This window comes from Mastacembelus armatus, chromosome 11 (assembly GCF_900324485.2).
Source record: "Mastacembelus armatus chromosome 11, fMasArm1.2, whole genome shotgun sequence".
NCBI lineage: Eukaryota > Metazoa > Chordata > Actinopteri > Synbranchiformes > Mastacembelidae > Mastacembelus > Mastacembelus armatus.
In genome coordinates, this window is record NC_046643.1 from 18,410,099 (window position 1) to 18,430,394 (window position 20,296).

At 42.5% G+C, this 20,296-nt stretch overlaps 1 protein-coding gene across 10 annotated transcripts in view; it reads left to right on the plus strand.

The window, feature by feature from the left end:
• Positions 1–20,296, plus strand: part of macf1a (microtubule actin crosslinking factor 1a) — a 169,044-nt gene that overhangs the window by 29,560 nt on the left and 119,188 nt on the right. For 3 of the 10 annotated variants that reach the window (XM_033325457.1, XM_033325459.1, XM_026299506.2), the window contains exon 1: positions 20,049–20,225. The exons of 1 other annotated variant lie outside the window; for it this stretch is intronic. In XM_033325457.1, the coding sequence (XP_033181348.1) occupies positions 20,102–20,225 (124 nt within the window). In that variant the 5' untranslated portion in view covers positions 20,049–20,101. Of the gene's footprint in view, positions 1–1,905; positions 2,348–20,048; positions 20,226–20,296 lie in introns of those variants that run through there. 6 more of the 10 variants (XM_026299497.2, XM_033325458.1, XM_026299507.2 and 3 more) reach the window with 3 other exon arrangements.

Genomic DNA, 20,296 nt, shown 5'->3' on the forward strand with positions numbered 1-20,296 from the left:
ACCAGTGTGTGTGCACTTTGTTTAGGTTTTGTTGTTTCAAGGTTAACACCTCTGGACCAGGTTACAGTGAGCTGCTTGGCCCTGGTTGTTTTATGAAGAAACAATGAAAAAACACACTGGCAGCTAGATGCTGTCCTGTTTGCTGTGTGTGTCGAAGGCCTGCAGGAAAGTGTGTGTGAATCAGTGTTTCTCTGTGTGTGTGCGCAGCCTTTGATGCAGTGGGCTGTTGTTGACGGGGTCATGTGAAAGAGGAGCGTTCCAGGGGAGCGTTCAGGATCACTGAACACTTTTCAGCTTTTTAAGGGTTTCTCAACTTAAGAGTTGTTCAGTGGAGCGTGTTTTTCTTCTTCGTCTCCTCAGGATTTTTGTGTGTGTGAAGACGTTTTCATGTGGTCGGGTAGCTTTTGCATAAATGTGTAGTGTTTATAGCAACAGTATTCATATCTCTGCCTGCAGTTGGAAAGCCAACAGTGCTGACTTTTATTTAAGCCGTGCATGTGTGTGCACTAGGGGATTGTTCTTTGATAATTAATAAAGACAGAAGACGTTCATTCTAAGTAACAGTATCTCTGCTGCTTTTACAGTAAAAGTTGTATCATAATGTACAAGATGACAGCTTCTACATTATTCAATATGATTTGTAACTTCAGTGTTGGTTGTGTAATCTTTATATCGTGCTAATGTTGTTTTAGCTGATATCCTACTGTACCACTTTCTATTTCTTGTTGAATACAGCTCACACTGATCCTGGACTAGATATGAAGCATTGACTCAGGCCAATGTACTCTGCTGTGAACTTCAGCAGTCATCACTTTACTCTCCAAGTCCTGTCACCATCATTAGACTCCAGATATAAATACACTTAATGTGTGTATGGGTTAGATACGGTCCATGCTGCTGCTTTTCTTCCGCTGTTTACGCTCACATTTCTTCCACGGGCTTTTGAAGTCCTGATGTGAAGAAAGACAATTCTAAGTATTTTGAACCTGCTGGTTGCTATGCCACTAAACCACATCTGGCCTAAACTCTGTGTGTGCGTGTGTGTGTGTGTGTGTGTATCTGTGAACATGCTAAAAACCAGCTAATTATTTACCACAAGGTGTTTACCTTTTCAGCAGGCAGAGTAAAAGAGGACAGAGCTGATGAGGAATGAATAGAAAGGGGGAGTATAAGAAAAACTTAAAGTATAAGTGGAATATTTATTATATAAGTGGAATATTTAATTGGGTGAGCACATTTGTGATTGGTTAGTTATTAAAGTTTTGGCCATCATTAGGACCACAGGACACTGCTGCAATGATTGGGCGATTAATTATTATCTATTGAACATTTGTCAGTAATAACAACATCAGACTCTTGATGATTCAATTCACTAAACTCACAGCAGTAAAGAAGAGATTGTTTGGCTGACACACGTGTGCAGAGGACTAAATAGTCCATGTGTAAGGCAAAACAAGACATGAGTGAAGTTAGAAAACAGAGGGAAGTGGGTGTTTGAGAGTCGTCTTCTCGTCTCCCGCTCTGTAATCTGCTCCAGCATGTTGATCCAGCAGCTGAACGCCACACACACACACACACACACACACACACACACACACACACACACACACACAATGTGAAGCTGACTGAATGACAAATGGGTGACAAACCTTCAGGCATAAACTCCAGCGCTAACATACCACACTGCACAGCTGAGCACTGACTAATAAAGACACGCCTACTTTTTTTTTTTTTTTTTTTTTTTTTTAATTTTTTATTATCACTTCCTTCTCAGACACACACACACACTCACACACAGAAATGGTTCAGACCCAAGTGAAACACATTTTTTTGCCTCTGCCAGTGACATCACTTGCCTTGTGGTCAAAGTCCAGTTTCTCTATCCGGCTTAGAGCTGCTAACACGCTGCCACACTCAGAGCTACATTAACCACCGGCACAGACACACTCTTTCGAGCGACTAGACCGGCAGAGGAAGAATAGAAGCGAGTAAGAGATGAGGGATTATCTACGTGATTAAGGATGGCTCTTTGACGGCGTGGAACCTGTCCTGCACAGCCTTTCTTTAACTGCTGCCTTAGACTCTCTCTCCTCCTCCTGTCTTCACACATTTTCTCTTCTGTTTCCACCTTTTCTCTCTGCCTCCTTTCTTTCTTTCTTGTTTACTTCCCCCTCACTTTAGCCACTATTTCTTACCACTTCCTGTACCTTTTCTCCCTGTGTGTTATTTTAACAATTTCTCCTGCTGTCTCCCTGTCCCTCCATCTTTCTCTCTTCTCTCTGGGAGGGAGGGATGAACTCCACGGCTGCTTACAGGCAGTTCCTCCAGGGTCTGGAGGAGAAAAGAGGTTGGTGCCCCCTTCAACGTTCTCACCTGTCATTATAACTAGTCATTAAGCCAAGTCATTAATCTGTGATAATGATAAAAACCAGCACATACACTTTACAAGGCTTTTCCAGGACTCATTATGTTTTATAGAGGCTGTCATGGTGTTATAATTCTCTGATGGGACCAGGTTCTTTTCTTATGACTGTGGAGGACTAAGGTGCGAGCTCAGCAGTGTGACATGTTGCATGTGTTGATCACTCACCAATTCTGTAAATCAGTGTAGTGCAAACTATGGGTTGGGCTCTAAATAGATGTCATACCTGCTTTTCCAGGATCCTGTAGACAGTACGGTATGTTGTATAAAGCTCAGGTCCCTAATACAAACACAATGATTTTCACTTTTTACTGTTTTTGAGGCTTGAAGAAGCTTCTGGTGATAAAGTGTCTTTCACTTTCATGTCAAGTGAAAAATGCTCATTGGTTTCCTTCAGTTTTTTTACTGGGTGAAATCTGGCAGTAGGTTTATAAAAAGCAGATTTTAAAACTGAACTGAAAACATTCTGATCTGGACTGATAAGATCCAAGTACTTCACTGCACATTTATGTGACGTACACTAAGGCTCACACCATGTCTGTCTTTACATCTCGCCTACTGTGTAAGTGTCCAGATAACGTCTCTATGAGCCTGTGTCCGACTCTGAGCTCTCAATAAGCTTCAGAGGATCCTGTGCTGTAGTAGTTTTAGTGTAGAACACGGCATCCGGGTGTAAGATGTGTCTCTGCTTTTTGTCGTCAAAGTCGCTCGATCCTAGTAGATGCTGGCAAGTGAAACATGAACACGAAAGAGAAGAGACAACAGCAGGCTGGGTTGTTGAAGTGTGAGGCGATGTGCAGGAGGAGACAGGGATGCTTCGCTTCAGCAGTTGTTATCACAACTGTTAGCTGAGCGTAGCAGAAACCTGCCTGTTTCTGGCCCAGGTCAGGATCCGTTTTTCACCTTTACATGTTTCCCTGTGTCACCAGGAGGAAGCTTTGTTTAATAAACCACATTGTTTTATATCTTTCAGCATGAATTAAAGTCAAATCACACATGATTCATTTTCTCAGCACGTTGAGAATTAGTGCATGTTCTTCAGAAGAACGGCAGGGAAATTTTTTTTTATTGAATTTTCAGTGTTGGGGTTTTTTCAGACCCACTACACTGAGGTGTTTGCTCAGAAAGAGATTCTCAAAGCAGGTTTTCCTGAGCACTGAAACAAGAGCAAGACTCAGCCCAGTGGCCTGAGCCAAAATGCTGCACTGTGAATGGCAGAATGTGATTAAACAGAAACAGTCTGTACAGTCTGTAGGCTGGAGAAACAGTTTGTGAGTTTACATATGGCTGAAGATGAGAGCTTATCACCCTCGTCACACACTGACGCTGTGTGTGCCAGCTGCTTCCTTTCCCCTCAACAGCTGCACGTGTTCAGGACTTTGTTTTGGCTGAAATCTACAGGTCTACAGTTTGGACTGTGTCTTTACATTGATAGTTACTGTGTTTAATGTCCTTCCACAGCTGGACTTTTTATTCTAAGGAGGGTGACTAACTTTTTAATCAGACGGCGTTTAAAGTCCAAATGTCAAAGCTTTTTCTGAGAACCTTCTTTCTAACATGACACAGGTTTTGTTCCTGTCTTGGTTGTGCTGCCTGCTCCTCTGTCACCTTCGCTGTCAATGTGCGTTGTTTGCACATTAAGGGACGGGCAGTGAGTTGTGGCCGTGCTCTCGGTGCACGTAATGTGATGAGATAATAAAATCAATCCTGTAATGGGGTGCACAGTACAACCATATTTACAGTATGCCAGGCACGCTGCCCAACTTTACAATAGATGTTTAAAACAGCTAAACCTGTCTGTAATTTAGGGCCACTCAGACGCCTCCACGCTCGTCTCAGTTTCAAGGCTACATTCAAGTTTAAACGCTGATCCCCTCTTGTCTTTTGTCAGTAGATCTGCTATGCAGCACCTGCTGCTACTTGTGGTTTGGTGATATTATGTGGCACCGTACCCCCCACCCTCCAGCAGCTGCTCTGTCTGAGGCCTTACAGCAGTAGATGTCAGGCTGGGTTACAGTGACCTACAATCTTCTTTCACCCTTTAAATTGCAGTTGAGGTTAAACTCCTTAACCACTTTTAAATCCAGGGGGGAAATGTAATCATCAGCACTGTAATTAATTTATCCAGCTCTTCTGGATATCATGATCTTATGTGCAAACTGCAAACACTGAGTGAATTAACCAAGGATGTAGTGAAGAGTAAAAACCTATGTCAAGTAATTTGTCCACCTTTTAAAGTTTTAATGCTGCTGTAAGAAAATGGTTGTTAGTTTGTTTAGTGGGCTCTGAACAGACTTTAGTGTTAGTGCCAAGATGCTGTAAAAAGAAAATAAAGTTTGTGGATGAAAAACAAGCAGACGAGTCCATGAGGCCTTTCACACAGTAACAGACATTTGTACAGACGGCTTTATTTTGCAGCTGGTGGATTTAGAAGCATCGTTGACTGTGTTCTGTAGTTTGCTTTATGATGCAAAGACCCAGCTCGGCTTTTGTCTGACCAGCCGTGGGATGGTGTCCTCTCTGCCATCTGCATCCACTCCCATCTCCTCATCACACACTTGACCTCAGTCAGGACCCCAGGTATATACCTTAGAAATGAAATGAGAAGTGCTCTTCTCCTGGCTGCTCCATTGTTCCACACTGTGTGTATCTGCAGTCACCTGCCACAGGAGACTAATGGTCCAATGAGCGGCTGTGTGACATGGGAGAGAAGGTGTGTGAATGGAATGAGACTGTAGAGCTGACAGTTTCCTACCTTCGATTGTCACTTGCTGTGACTGTTGTCAGGCTGGACTCATGTCGGGCTGTTGATCTGCGGGTATTTCACTTCACTGGGGGCTTTTTCTTTCCCCCCCGTCTCATTGACTTTTCTATGTCAGATCTGATCTGACTCAGTGCCCAGAAAGCTAACAGCACAGTTCTCTTTTCAAGTCCAGGAACCAGGGACCAAAGGACTCGACTGTGGAAAACACACTTTTAAACCAGAAAAAATTCTGATGATTAAAGCTTAGTGCTCAGTTAACCATGATAAAATCCAACAAGTTTTGATAATAGCTTAATAATGTCAGTTATTTGTCAAGAAAATACTGAAAAAGTCACAGTATAAATGTGTTTATTATAATCTGCTGAATGGAAAAACAATTTGAAGCGTTTTCTGGACTCTTCTAATGTGAATAACTTTTTTACAATTGTCAATTGTAATTGGTAACAGTAGTGACAATAGTACTTGTTCCTCATTTGCAGTCTAGGCTCCAACTACGTGTGTGTGTGTGAGACAGTGAGTCATGCATTAAGGAGGTGTGTATTTGCTCATTGTTTACGTGTTTCCTGTCCATTTATGTTCTCTCTGTCATTCATAGCCACAGTGCCAACATCCAGCTTTGAATCATTCCCCCTCATTTTCTTCATACATTAACATATAGCCATAATATGAGACACATACCAAGTAGTTTTCAGACTTTTTAAGCAGCTTAAAGTCATATTGATTTTGAACACAGGACTGTAGCTGTAGAGTTGAGCCCCCAACATTACCAGTGTTGACGCCCTGTTCTGCCATTATTCATTATTCCTTCCTCTTTTGTTGCTATTTTGGTCAATTCTAAATACAGTCGGCTGTAGGCTGAGGACTGTCAATATTTCCATGGAAGAATGTAAACTGGGGCTGCCATGTGTGGTGCAGATGGCAGGAGGCCGTCACATACAGGGCCTGTTTGTTTCAGGAGCTCCCTGGCTGTGAAAGCTGAACAGTAAGCTGCCATGTGGGGCTCCTGTTATAATAATCCAGTCATATGAGTGATTTCTAGCTTTGCTGTGAATGTAATACTAGCTCCATTGTTGTGTTGCTGTCATGAGTTTGTCTTTTGCTAACATCGTGTGTATAAAGTTGAAACTTGGATTAACTTGGATTGAAGGGATGAAAGTCGGGATTAGAAATTTCTTACCTGCCTGTTTCTTTACATGAATGCAAAACATCTTAATATGGCAGACAGATTATTTAAATGCTGCGATGTGATTATGTCGGTGAGGCTTTTGTGCAATCATTTTTAAGTGCTGCCATAGTTTTAGTAATTATCTTAATGAGAGGGAGGTGCCCGGGCATGTGTGTTTCTAGGGAGGTGACAAAGGTTTGGATGTGTCAGACGTCAGATAGGAAAAAGTGTGTAAAGTCATTACTCTGTTTGGACGGCAGGTCCACCTGCAAGGCAGGGTGGGACAGCTGGCTGAGGAGCCAGAAGAGCACAGCAGGCGAATGAAGCCTGTGCGTGCGTGCGTGCGTGCGTGCGTGTGTGTGTGTGTGTGTGTGTGTGTGTGTGTGAACCCTTCTACACTCCTTTACAACAAACCTGCACTGTTTCACAACAACACAAGGGACCACACAGCAGCGTGGACATGTGGACATGTACACTCGCATTTTGTCTTTGCTCCTCTTACATACTCATCAATACATCTATGTCACAAAACACTAAATATTTGCTGTGTCCACTTCCTCAGCACTTTAGGCTGTTCTCAGTTATAACAGCCCACTGTTTTGTACAATAGTCTTATGTTTTATAGACTAATATAATCCTTTGGTGTAGTCCTAGGGTTGATGTGGGGCTTCATTGTTAGTTCATCTCTCAATTATATCTTTAGTTAATGCTATAATCCATATACAGTAGTGTCAGCTAATAGAAACAGTGATCTTTAAATTGTATTTATTATATGAACAAGCACACATCCAATTTACTGTGATAAAGTGTTAAGTTACATCATTTTCTGTTCATCACCTACACACACACACACACACACACACACACACACACACACACACACTGGGGGAATATGCACGGCTACACACACACACACACACACACACACACACACACACTGGGGGAATATGCACGGCTACACACACACACACACACACACACACACACACACACAGGGGGAATATGTTAATCTCGGGTCGACTCCATATTTCCATTAGATTTTGTTTTTTCTACATTAGACTGTTGCTCTTTGTGGTTTCAGTTTTTTGAGTTTCATCTCTGTTGCAGTTTCTGAATCCAGTGTAGAACCACAACACCCTAAATAGGTGTGAAACTCTCATCTGACTTCTCGCACCATCTGAGTGAAATCAGTGGTTTGAATGGATATTCCACAGGCTGAATAAGTCATATTTTATCTTTAGTAATTTACAGAGGAAAAACATTATCTTGACTTTAATGCTTCACTTACCATTAATGGATTTTCCAGACTGTGGAGTTGAAACCACTGTATGATTAAAGGGTCCAAACGATCTGAAATAACACTGAAAAACAAGCGCTTCAGTTGAGAAGCCGTTGCTGAAGACGCTTTTTTGAGATTTTCTGTTTGTTGTCGGGCACGATTAGTAGGACTGCAAGTCAAATCTTCTTCTCTGTATTAATTCAAAGCTCACGAGGTTGCACATCTGGCTAATTGTGTGGTTAATGTTTTGTGTTTTCCACATGAAACATAAAACCAAGTTGTTACAGTAACTGAAATACTAAAATCACTACCACTAGTGGCTGAAGCTGCATTTGATCTCTAATGTGAAGTCATTTCATAACAGGTTTGCAACAAAGTGCTTAGAGATGAAAACCTGTGAAGTTAAACATTCTCCCAGTGAATCCAGACCTGTGCATACTTTTCATAGTTCCTTTCCTCCGTGAGCCTGTTAATACAGATTATATGCTCTGACTGCAGCTGAAAGAACAAGCTGTTACTTAACAAACTAACAGGAGCTTTGCATTGTTTTGTGTCACGAGCAGACGAGTTGCCCGTGTGAACTTCAAAGCCTGTTGATCAGGTTACATAAACGTCTGGAGGTTGTTTGCCTCCGCGTTAATATGAGAGTAGGGAGCGGTAAGGGTTAACCTGAGAGGGCAGTTACATATCAAACCACTCACCTTCCTGCAGACTAAAGTTATTAAACGTGGATAAACACATTTGTCATGAAAGTAGTAATATTAAAAAAAGTTAACATGCATACAGCAGTAATTTCTATTGAGACACCAGATAAATGTTGTTCTGATAGTAAGAACAGGCCAAAGACTCTCCCCTCAGAGAAGCGTCCTGCCTCACTGTGCTGCCACGTCTGATGAACATTAGCCGTCGTATTATTTAACCTTGTGTACACTACGTCTCACTTCACCATCAAACAGTCTGACAGATGAAACCGTCACATGGGAGAGATGAGGCAGAACTTAGGGCACTTAAACATAACTGCCCATTGTTCTGTACATTAAAGCCTCACAAGTAGCAATAATATGTCCACTCATCCAGCTCCGTCCATTAAACAGCAGCATATTGTGGGCTTCAAATGCAGGTTTCAGCAGATGTGCCCTGAATGCAAAATGGTGAAATTGGTCTTAATGGATGAGAGTTTTTATGGGGGATGGATGAAGTTATTAGGAAGACAAATGGAGGAATGTGCTAAAGGGATGAGCTTTAACAAAGAACCAAAGCAGTTCAGAGTAAACATCTGCTGCGGCAAAAGAGCAGATACTGGGGGGACTTGATAGAAATAATTTTTGAGGGAAATCTTCTAGCTTACAAAATCAGCTTCTTCGTTTCTGCTGGTTGACTGATGGCGTCTCCATATTCTGGGCCAGCCTGCTGGTTAGTGACAAACTGTGTTTCCAGTAGCGGTCACCCAGATGTGTTGAGCATGATAAGTGTTCTCTCAGGGTTATCAGCATCGCCCCAGCTGGGTGTGGCCTCACCGTCTGCCTCTGCCAAAGCTACGGCGTTTACTGGTACCCATGTGAACCTTGTCTTCGTGTGACACGAGCTAATAATAACTCCACAGCGTCTGAATGCTGCCAGGGCTGTAGCGCCCTCAGTAGGTTTGTTGATTTGTTGTAGCCTTAGGCCACATATATAAAGGAGAATGTGCGATATCTTAAATGTATGTCGGTCATCTGGGACAGCGCATCCACACAGATCTGCATCTTTCCATATGTTTTATGCCTCCACTTGTGATTATAAGGAACATTTTGTTAGCACTTCATCACCATCTCTTTCCTCCTCTCTCATGCTCACTGTCCTTGTAGCTTTGACTCTATAACCACAACCTTCCCCCTGCTCTGACAGGGCTATAATCACACAGGACAGAAGTTTGTGCATGTCATTAGTGTATTGTGTGAGTGTGGCGTAGGCGAGGATGCAAGGCGGTGAAAAGGCTGAGGTGATTAAGTGGAGGAGGAGCAGAAGGAGGAGAAGATTGGAGGGAGATAAGTGCAGAGGATTTGGGCCTTTGGAGGAGTGAGGGGTGAAATAGCAGGGCAGCGTTGTTGAAAATCAGTTGTTACGTGTTGATAGACACAAGTTTATTTTCAGCACCTGTTAATGTGTTTGACCTTCACACAGGAACAGTGTTCACTTGAAACACTCACCTGTCCAGTGAAGTAAGTAAAGGTTGTACTAGTGTAGAATAAGAAGGGGATATAAAGGTGTGTGTTATTTCACATCAACCAAACCTTTGTCTCCATGTTCAGTGAAAAGGTTGATGGCACCCTTGATGGCACCCTTGATGGCACCCTTGATGACACCCTTGATGACACCCTTGATGACACCCTTATATCTGAGTTAATAAGGTTTTAGGCCGTTTCCTTAAATTCTTCCTTCTCTGCGACGATGCTTATGTGCAGCAGTGTTCTTTAGTTCCTTCGTAGGCATTTATTTTGTTTACACACACTTTATTATTGATGGATGCAGTTGGACCCAAATTGATTTAACAGACCTTTTGTTCTTGTTCACTTCAGGTCTTTGTCCATTAATTTGTCCTGAGAACTCTTTCCCAACTGAAATCACAACTACATAGTTTGTGGGAAATAGAGAACAGTGATCTGTTGTCGAGGCTCTCACATGGACATTTAAGTGCAATTATGGCTCAGCATTTATGCAACATTCACGTGGTTTCACCTGGTCTTGTGTGTGCACAGGTGTTTCTGTTGTTAATACATGCATGTCAAGAGTTTGCTGGTATTGTACCTGATTACGAGATAGTGAAGCTGTAACACAGAAGTACAGAATTGGCTTGAGTTAAGTTGTTTGATAAGACTGGCTTTTGCTTGTCAAACACTGTGTCGTGTTAATGGTTTATGAATTCTTGAATGGGAAACGAGAGCTGGAATAGATGGGTGTTTATTTTTAGTTGTCTCGGATCGTCTGAGTTCAGATCCTGTGCCCAGGACAACAGGTGGAGAGAGGCCAGACTGTTTTGACTGGCATTAAATTAAATAAGACTCCCAGTCAGCATGATGCAGTTGTTTTAAATCGACATTTCCCACTATTTACTAAGATAATTAGTGATAACAGATTTAGTAGCCCCCACAGCATGGGAGAAAATTATTTTTAATTCAGGGTCAAGGCCAAGTTATAATATATTTACTCTCATATTGCTTAGAAAAGAGAATTATTCTGATGAATCCCTTTGATAATATAAAATCTGCATACATTAATTCACATATTCTAAATTTAATTGTCATGCACAAACAGAATTACCATCATTCCCAAGGGTCATTATTTCTAAGTCTCTCTCTTTTAGTGTGTTTTATTGTGACAGTCTGAGCTGTGTGTTATCCTGCTCGGTCTCTGTTTTCCTTCCTGTTGACGTCCTGTTACACGCTCCTACACTCCAGAAAGCTCTGCAGGCTCCACCTTCAGGATCTTGATTTGCTCCACTTCCTGGAAACAGGGGTAGCGTGGGAAATGTAGTCTTATCTCTGTGTGACACTGAGCTGGCTGCTCTCAGGTTTATAGTTTACACACTGTCAGCTTTGAGAGCAGCTAGAAAAGATGGAAAGGAGATATTTGTGTTTGAAAATAGACTGAAAGTTTATCTTGTGATATTATTCTTTCTGACTCCCTGGAAGAATCTTTGCTTTGGCCCTCAGGTTTATTTCCAAGGTAGAAATGGTTTTACTTGGGTTTATTCTTAGAGCGGTTGAAGGTAGGCTGGAAATGGGACACAAGGATTTCTCTTCATAGTTTACACAGGGTGGGTGTATGGAGGAGGCTATTGTTTGTGGTTTGTGTGGACAGAGGTGTGTGTTTATAATGGACTCTGCGTATGATCTTCATTTCTTTGCTCATTTCAGCATCATCAGTTCACTTTGAGTTTATCACTGTGACTCAGCTGATTCTGGTGTTCAGCTGCCTTTTTAAACATCATCACCATACTTCATTCCCTGTTACTGCTGTCTGTTTTTCATTGAAGGCCTTTGTTCCACCATTATTTGCTGCTGAATGTCAATATCACCAAGTAAATACAGGCAGTCAACAGTCTTTTCTCTCAGGCTGGTTCCCTAATATTTAATTTTTCTGTCCTGTCAGAAAACAAATCACTTACCGAGCAGCATAGTTGGCTTTAGGTCTGACACTAACAATTAACATCAGCCTAGTTTTAATACTACTACTACTACTACTATTATTATTACTACTGTTAATATTTATAGGAACGCTCTCTTCTTTCTTGTCTGTTTTTCTCGTCTGTTTTTCCTTTCTTCACCCCTCTCCTCTCCTCTCCTCTCCTCTCCTCTCCTCTCCTCTCTCGTCCTTCTCTCCACCAGCAGTTGGCTGTTACGTAGTCGAGCCAAACACAAAGCAACAACAGTGCTGAGTTGAGGGTCTTGAACTCATCTCCCTGCGAGCTTGTTAAGAGGATTAACGTCCCTCCTGACTCACTAATGAATCTGTGTAATGTGGAGCAATTAACACTGACATTGATCACTTTCCACATTGTTGTGACTGGTTCATTCCTGCTGTGTTCCTGCTTATGGCTCCTGCTCTGCCACATAGTAAAAACAGCTATGGTTTGTGTGTGTGAGCGTGTGCGTGATTATGAAGTGTTAACGTGATGAACAGAGCTTTGCAGAGAGGAGGGAAAGCAGCACAGGGCCATTAGAGAGAGGGAAGGAGAAGCTTCTGTGTCTGATGTACGGTCGCTCCTCCCCTCTCTTCTTCTTTGGTCAGTCTAGGTGGTCTCTGGCTTTCCCTCTGCCTTTTCATCATTGAAATTCTCACACACACACACACACACACACACACACACACACACACACACAGCCACTGTCTCTCCATTACGCACCAAAGCCTGACAGCTCCAGTGACTGTGAATCAGACGCCGCCTGTGTACGGTCAAATAAAAGCAAATGCACAGACACACACACACACACACACACACACAGTTTGAACCCATTAAACAAAAGTCAGAACTTTCCATGTGTGAAAGGAGATTTTATTGTTGACCCAAACTACATGATACATTTAACAAGGACAGTTTTAGCACTGAGCCGTTAAAAACATCAGACTGAGTCAAAGACTTGTACTTATCAAAGGGGAGTGAACTGAGACAGTGTCCTTGTCACTGCATGGACAGAAGCTTTTTCATTGACAAGATGAAAAACGTCTTATGACAAGATGCCTTATGTTTATGTTGCTTTGATGAACATGACGGATTATTATAATTGATTATTTTAAATAGATAGTTTTGTACTTAAGGGGCATGAGATGCACATTAATGCTGGAGATAGAGATTATTTTCAATATTTATCAAACAGGTTAATTACTCCAATAAGTCTAAATATCATCAAAGTAACAAAAATACCTGTTGTAATTTTCTAACTTGTTCTCAAATCCTTATTGTGTCTGACTTTGTCCAAAATCTTAATGTTTTTAATTCATTTATTGAACTACACAAAGCTACACAAATGAAGCTTCATGTTGGGTATGTGCCTATTTTCTCATCAGACTCATATCCACGGTAGATTTCAGGGGGATTAGACGTGACAAAGTGCTCCTGATTGTCTGCGGTGATCAGGTGTCATCTTGACATGTCAGGGAAACAGACTAAATAAAAAGAGGCTCTTCCACCAGACTGAATGTAAATGTTGACGTCATGGCAGCGAGGACCCTGCAGACGCCGCTGACAGTCTGATAATTCCAGCGTTTTCAGGAGCTCAGGTCAAGTGCCCCAATGAAAGGCCAGGGGATGGGACGGGGTGGAGGGAGGGTCCTAATTAAGAGGTGTCCATGGTAACGAGAACAGCTGGGGTTAAAATTAAGGGCCCGGTTACCGTGGTTATGTGTTAAGGTCCCCTGTATTTGTGTACTCTTCACATACTTTGCCCCTGCCCCTTTCATTGCCTCCGTTTTTGTCTTTCTCCCTGTGCCTGGTCTTTTCCCATCCTCTGACCTCATCGTCTGACTGCTTTTCTCCTTCTTCATCTTTGTCTCACGACCTTGTAGATGTCTGTTCTTCCCAGTGGCACCTCTTCCTAACTCTCTCTATCATGTCTCATACGCTCTCTGCTCTGCACATTATCAGTTCACTGTATTTAGTGGGAATTAGCAAATATTAGCATGGTTATAAAGATGATACCTGCTAAACATCAGGATGGTAATAACAAAAAAAAAAGCTTTTTACAGAAAATCTTTCACATGAAAACCACAGTGGAAATTTTGGATTTCACTTCTGTTTTCTTTTTTTCTGTTTGTCTTACTGGCTTCTCACATTATTTAAATATATTTTTCATTTCACTTTTGCCTTTTTTTTTCTATTTTGCTCTGGTTTATCTCAAGTTTTTGTTTTTGGAATTTGATCTTTTCTCTGTCCTTAACTTTCTTATCATTCACATTGAAGTTATTCTTCTCCCCTCTCATTCATACTCTGTTTTGCCTTTGTGCCTTTTTTCTCTCTCTCCCTTTTCCTGCTCATTAACCTGTGATTAACTAAGGCCCCAAAGCATTAAGAGCTTCACTTTTCTCACGGGGTCATAAATCCTTCTTTCTTCCTTCTTCTCTTCCAAAGTCCGTCCCCTCGCTCCTTTCCCACCATCCATCCATGTGGTTCTCCTCTGTTCCGTCCTGGGTGACAGCTCCTGCACCCCTCCTTATTCCAACCAGTTTCTGGTGTGGATGTGTTTGTGTGTGTGTGTGTTATTGTTTTTCTGTATATGTGAAGGCCCAAATTTAAGCAGTGATTTCAGGATGACAATGATTCAGTGCAATTGAATTTGCTGGGTGACTTGTTCGTACTAAGGTCAACACACACTCACACACGAACATGGGCCTTGGCCTTTACCACTGGCAGGGCTCTGACTGGGCAGTTAAAGCTCCAGAGGTCAACATCACTGTTTTCATGCAGCTCCTGAGCCAGACGCAGAGAACCAGAGAGCGACAAGGACAGGTCGCCGAGGTCATGTCGGGTTCCTGCTTCCAGCCGCGGTGGTTAGGTTACGTACACACCAGCATCCATCATACAGCATCAAACCTTAACAACTGGTGCTGCAACATAAAAATAACTGTTCATAATTAGATTTTGTAAATAATAATAATAATAATAATAATAATAATATGAAAGCAAAGTTCAGCATCAACACTAAATCCAGTTTTTATGTCAGTGTTCATGCCACTTATGTCTCAGTCAGCCTTGTTTAACCAGTCGTCAATAGTGTTTTCTGCTGATGTAACTTGACATCTGATGCTACGAACTAAAACAATCTGCTGTTGGTGTGTGTCAGTGTGTGTGTGGCCTCTGGGGAACAGAACGTAGATGTTAACTGTCTAAGTCTTTGTTCTTTTCTTTCTTATTATGCAGGGTGAGAGAAAGGACACGGGTAATTGGACTTTGTTTCCAGAAAACAAGAGCTTTGGCGCAGTTGTGTGTGTGTTTCTGTGTTTTTGGGTGTGTAGCTGCAGAAACCTTTCCTGTTTTCTCAGCCAAATAATTTAATTATGCTATGCAGGGGAGTCGGGTCTCGCCAAACACAGTTGATCTCTTGACATTTTTGGATATAGCAGCAGCAGCAGCAGCTCCTGTGACCCAGTTTGACTGCCAGTGTTTAGATGCACCTGTCTGAAGGGTTTTTCCTCAGTTTTCTAATTTGCCATCATTTCCTGAAACAGAGTTCAGGGTTTGAGGAAATGTTAGTCCGTCCCCGTGCAGGCTGAGGAGGAATGTAAATGTGACTGGTTTTCACACAGTCAACCAGTGTTTAACAAACACAGATTACAGCTGTTGTTAGAGGAAGGAAGCTTCACAAGACGAGTGTTGTCTCTTTGAACTCTTTGAGTCAGAGCAGTGCCTGGGAAACTTTAGCTTTAAGCCGACCTCAGGTCCGTCTCTGGGTGGATTTTCAACACTCGGACTGTCACCTCCTCCTACTCTGGCACACACAGTCCAACTCCTGTTAATCCATCCATGTTAGTTTATCTGGGGGCCAGACTCTCCTGCTTCATCCTCCTGTTCTCTAATCTCTTAATGGCATCTCGGGGTATCGCAGACTGCCTGTCTGATGACTCCTGGCTCTGTTCCCGTCTGCTCTTCAGAACGGGCCTAGTGATCCGCTTAGTTCCTCTGTCAAAACATAACTCACGTATCTGTCAGCAGTAACAACAGAACTTGTTCATCTCACACTGAAGGAGACCACAGTAGGTAACAGAATGAAAAGTGTTTCCTGCCAAAGTGAATATAACAAGCTATTTACTTCCCTTTGGATATTTATTCTAGATTATTTATGTTATTCATCTTTTGGCGTCTGTAGGACCAGAAGCTTTTCCTGTTCATGGTAGTTTAGACTTTTTGATTAAGGCAGCTGTTAATTGACATACGTCTATACCGAACTGTATTGATTGCTCAATGATCCCAAACCCAGTGAGCTTAACTGTGGTTGTGTGTGTTACTGTGTGTGCTCATCTTCCATTGACGACTGAACAACAGTTTGTTTTTATTATTATTTGCCACAGTTTCTCTGTTGGATCCAAAGTTAACAAACTGAAAAGAGACGGGATGAACACTGGATCTGGATCCAAGAATGAGACTTGTTTTAGTGTTTTGAGCTAAGGAAGATGTTAGAACTTCAGTGCTGCAACACTGAAGGCAAACTGAGTCCAGCTGCTCTGTATCTGGACCCAGATTGCCCCCTAACCGCCGAGTTTGATACTGCAGACGAGGTGTGTGGCTCTGAGTTCGGCTCAAAGTTTGGATGCATTTCAAAGTGGCTCCAACTTTCCCTGCAGTGTATACTAACAACTATACTGCAAACAACTACAACTAAATCACACCTGCTGTTGTAGCAGAAATCATTTGACACTGTGATGTTGAGTGGCTGCTGGGTGTCTGACTCTGGAAATGGTTTATCTCACCAAGCTGTTTGCTTCTCCTCATCTACAGCCACTTTGGTCCACTTTTCCTGGATGTGCAACATTAGGTCAGAAACCTCCTGGTATTTTATCTGTCCCAGAATGGCGGGTCAGGACTCTGGCGGCCCGCTCAGTTTCCAGACAGGAAGAGCTTGTGCTGCATTTCACCAGAGGGGAGATCAGAGGTCCCACAGCTGAGAGGGAGCCGTGTGGGTGGCTGGCAGGCAGTGGTGATGTGTCACAGTCACACCACATGCAGCTGTGTGGACTCTTAGAATAGATGATTTATTCACATCCAACAGCACTGGATGATTATTATTATTATTATAGCCACTCTTTGTTCCAGTGGCTGATTCAGGGTCTGTTAGGAATGACTTTTAGCACTGGTGAGTAGAAGATGTTTGCACAGGTATTAAATGCAGATGTGATGGAGTTCAGCCTTGTTCAGTCCAAGGTTAGAGGATCCATCACTCTGATGTGACCGTCTTTTTCCTCATCCTGCTCCTGCTGCTCGTGCTCCCTTCTGCCCTTCATCAATGCCCCCCCCCCCATTTCCTCCTGCTCTTGGCATCGGCCTGACACACGCTTTATAACGTCTCATATTAGGGGTTTGTTTTGGAAACGAATACCCAAGTTTTATATTTTTGATACATATAATTTTGCTTTTCAACAGGTCTCTTTTTTATGTTTTAACAAAAGAAGGAAAATGATCACAAGTAGAAATAAAAAGTGTGGTTTGTGATCATATACTGTACTCAGTCCTGTAGCTTGTGTGAACATTGTTCTTTTGTGCTCGGTCTACAGTGTATTTCCATATGCAGATAGAGTTATGGCTCAGCCTGCAGGTGTGTGTACAGTAGTCTCTTGTGTAGGTGCAGGGAAGCAATTTGTGCATAAAATAGGTTCATTTTTGTGTGTGTGTTTTTATACTTCTTTGTGTGTGTGTGTGTGTCAGGGTGACCTTGCTGATGTCCTGGCTATCAGTATAAAGGTGCTGACTGGGAGAAGTGAGCTGTACTGGGGAAGGGACAGAACAGGCTGCAGAATTAAAGACATTAGAGTCTACAAGCAAACAAACAGACATGTCATATAATAAGGCAGAGCAATATGAGACATAGAATTATATAATTGATGATTGGTACTGTAAGAGTATTGGGGTTGAGATGGATTATATTATGCTGTTACAGTGACAGTGCTGAGACTGTATACATCTGTTACAAAAGCCTGAGGGTGGTTTGTGTGTGTGTGTGTGTGTGTGTGTGTGTGTGTGTGTGTGTGTGTTCGTTCTCTTTTTTGGTGTCATGGTGTGGCATTAAGTGTGAGATTTCTCTCTTGATATCTGAGTGAAAAGGGTCATTGACTCTTCAACACAAACAGTCCAGTAGTTTCTCTTCATCTCCTTCACATGTTCTTTCGCATTTATCTTCTTATCCCTCCACTTTTCTTCTTCATCCCTCTTGTGTTGAGTTTATGCTGTAATCTGACATCATCCCTAGACTTAAGTTATGTCCTGGCTGCATCTGTGTGTGTGGCTAAAGTTTCCAGCCACAGCATTTTTTTGCAGAAAGGGGACATGACCCTGAACACTGGCATACTGTACAAACATAGAGTGGCACACACACACACACACACACACACACAACACGAGGCTTTAATTCAGCCGGTGTGCAGTCTCCATACTGGGTGCATGTGTTAATGAGTGCAGGTGGTCTAATATACAGTACAACAGCAACACAAGAGCTTCAGTTAAAACAAACGGAGATTACAACTGAAATGAACATGTTTAAGAAGAAAAGTAGAGTCGGACAGAAATCAGTGGTTTTGGTGAAAGTGCTGTCTCTGTGTGGTTTTAGTGTTATATCTTACACACACACACACACACACACACACTGGTCTCTTCTGCCCCACAGTGGCGGCATTTCACTCTTTACCACAAAAGACATGTGGCTGCTAAATTTCTTCAGTCGCTCACTTTCCACTCTCTACCTCAATCACTGTTTGTCATTCTGAATTTAAATTTTTATGCTTTTACTAAATGTTTTCTTCTCGGACTCTCTCCTGTTTCTACTCTGTTTTGTCAGCAACAACAATGGTGATGTAGTTCCTGTTAGTCAGCCTCAGTCCTGGATAGCACAGAATAAACAGGTGGCATCAGCATCAGATCTCCATTACCTCATGTTATCTGGTAACTGGGATGATCAGGACTAATAGGAAGAAAACTCATCACTGCCCTGAAATATTCACAGGGATGGTCACCATTAATTATGTGTTTCCTAAACGCTACATGATTCACGTAGTATCCGATTGTTGTTGTTCAGCAGTGATAGCTGTGCACTCATGAGTGTATTTTTAAATCAGTATATTATGGTTCAAAGAATGTTTTGCAGGCACAATTCAAAATGTCCCTGACAGCCAGTGATGCTTGGAGCTGTGGTTTTTCTCTGACAGCGATGAAATGTCATCAGATTGATTGTTGTGTGGTGTTTTGTTTGGAGGTTGCTAGGACGAAAATGTCAGTGGCGTTTCAGCCTGAATTAATAACTTGACCACACAGAAGATTCTCCGCGAGGTGAGAGTAACTTTAAGACCCCCTGCCTTCCAGTCTGCAGTCTGAGTGATGCTGAATCACACCGTAATGTCTCCATCTTTAACATGTGCGCACACACACACACACACACACACACACACACACACACACTGTGATCACGTTGGCTTAATCGTGTCCTGTCTGAAGCTTTTGAACATGCCGTCACAGCCAGCAGACTTCATTCAAAGATAGCCGTTAAATATCACAGCTGTGTCATAGCAACAGAGGTACACACAGGAATACACACTCACAGTCATATAAGCCGTCCACACACTGCTGCCATCATGTACACACACTGAAAACATGAAAATATATAAATGACTATCAGGGTAACATAGAAATAGGCACAGGAAGAAGAGCTGTGGGTATCTCCCATGTGGTTTCCTTCAGAGTGAGGCAGCCACACGCACACACACAAACACACACACACACATTTCCGTCTGTTTAGTCCTGTTTCATTTATTTACTGGTTTTCTAACGGTGCACTGAGCAACGGCTGCAGTCTGGTCGCTTGTTTCAGGGGAAAGGAATTCACTGTTACAGTGTCGGAGAGCGAGTGAGATTGAACGAGTGTGAGAGAGTGAGAGGGAGGCAGGAGGGAAAGAGGGAGGGCATCTGAATGGAGAGAAAGACTCAGAAGTTTTTAGCTGCAGTAGTTGTGTGTTGAAAGCATAGAGATGATGTAGGAGAGACAGGAAGAAAGTTTGTGTGTTTTGTCAGAACAGAAGAAGTGAAAGGAGAAGGAGGATCCTCGTGAATGATTTTTAGAAACCAACTGGCCAATCTTTATGGATGCCACAGTTTTTAGGAGTTCCCTGTGAAGCCACTGGAGCCAGAGCTGCAGGAACTTTTAATTTGTCTCTTTCTGGACTTGTCTAACATTTGGGCTCCAATCCACTGACATTTCTTGGGAGTTTGGAGCGGGTGCAACGTTGTTCGACACGATGGACTTTTTAACAGATCCCACAGTTATTACGCCCATCGTGGTGGTGACTTTTCACTTCTTGACAGCAGCTGGATTTTGGTTTTACCGTCGCCACCGCCGTCAGACACGCCGTTTTGATAAAGGTAAACTGTGACCTCTAATGTTCCTGTGCATCTGCTGCTGAAAGGAGTCATTATGCTGCACACTCTCCCTC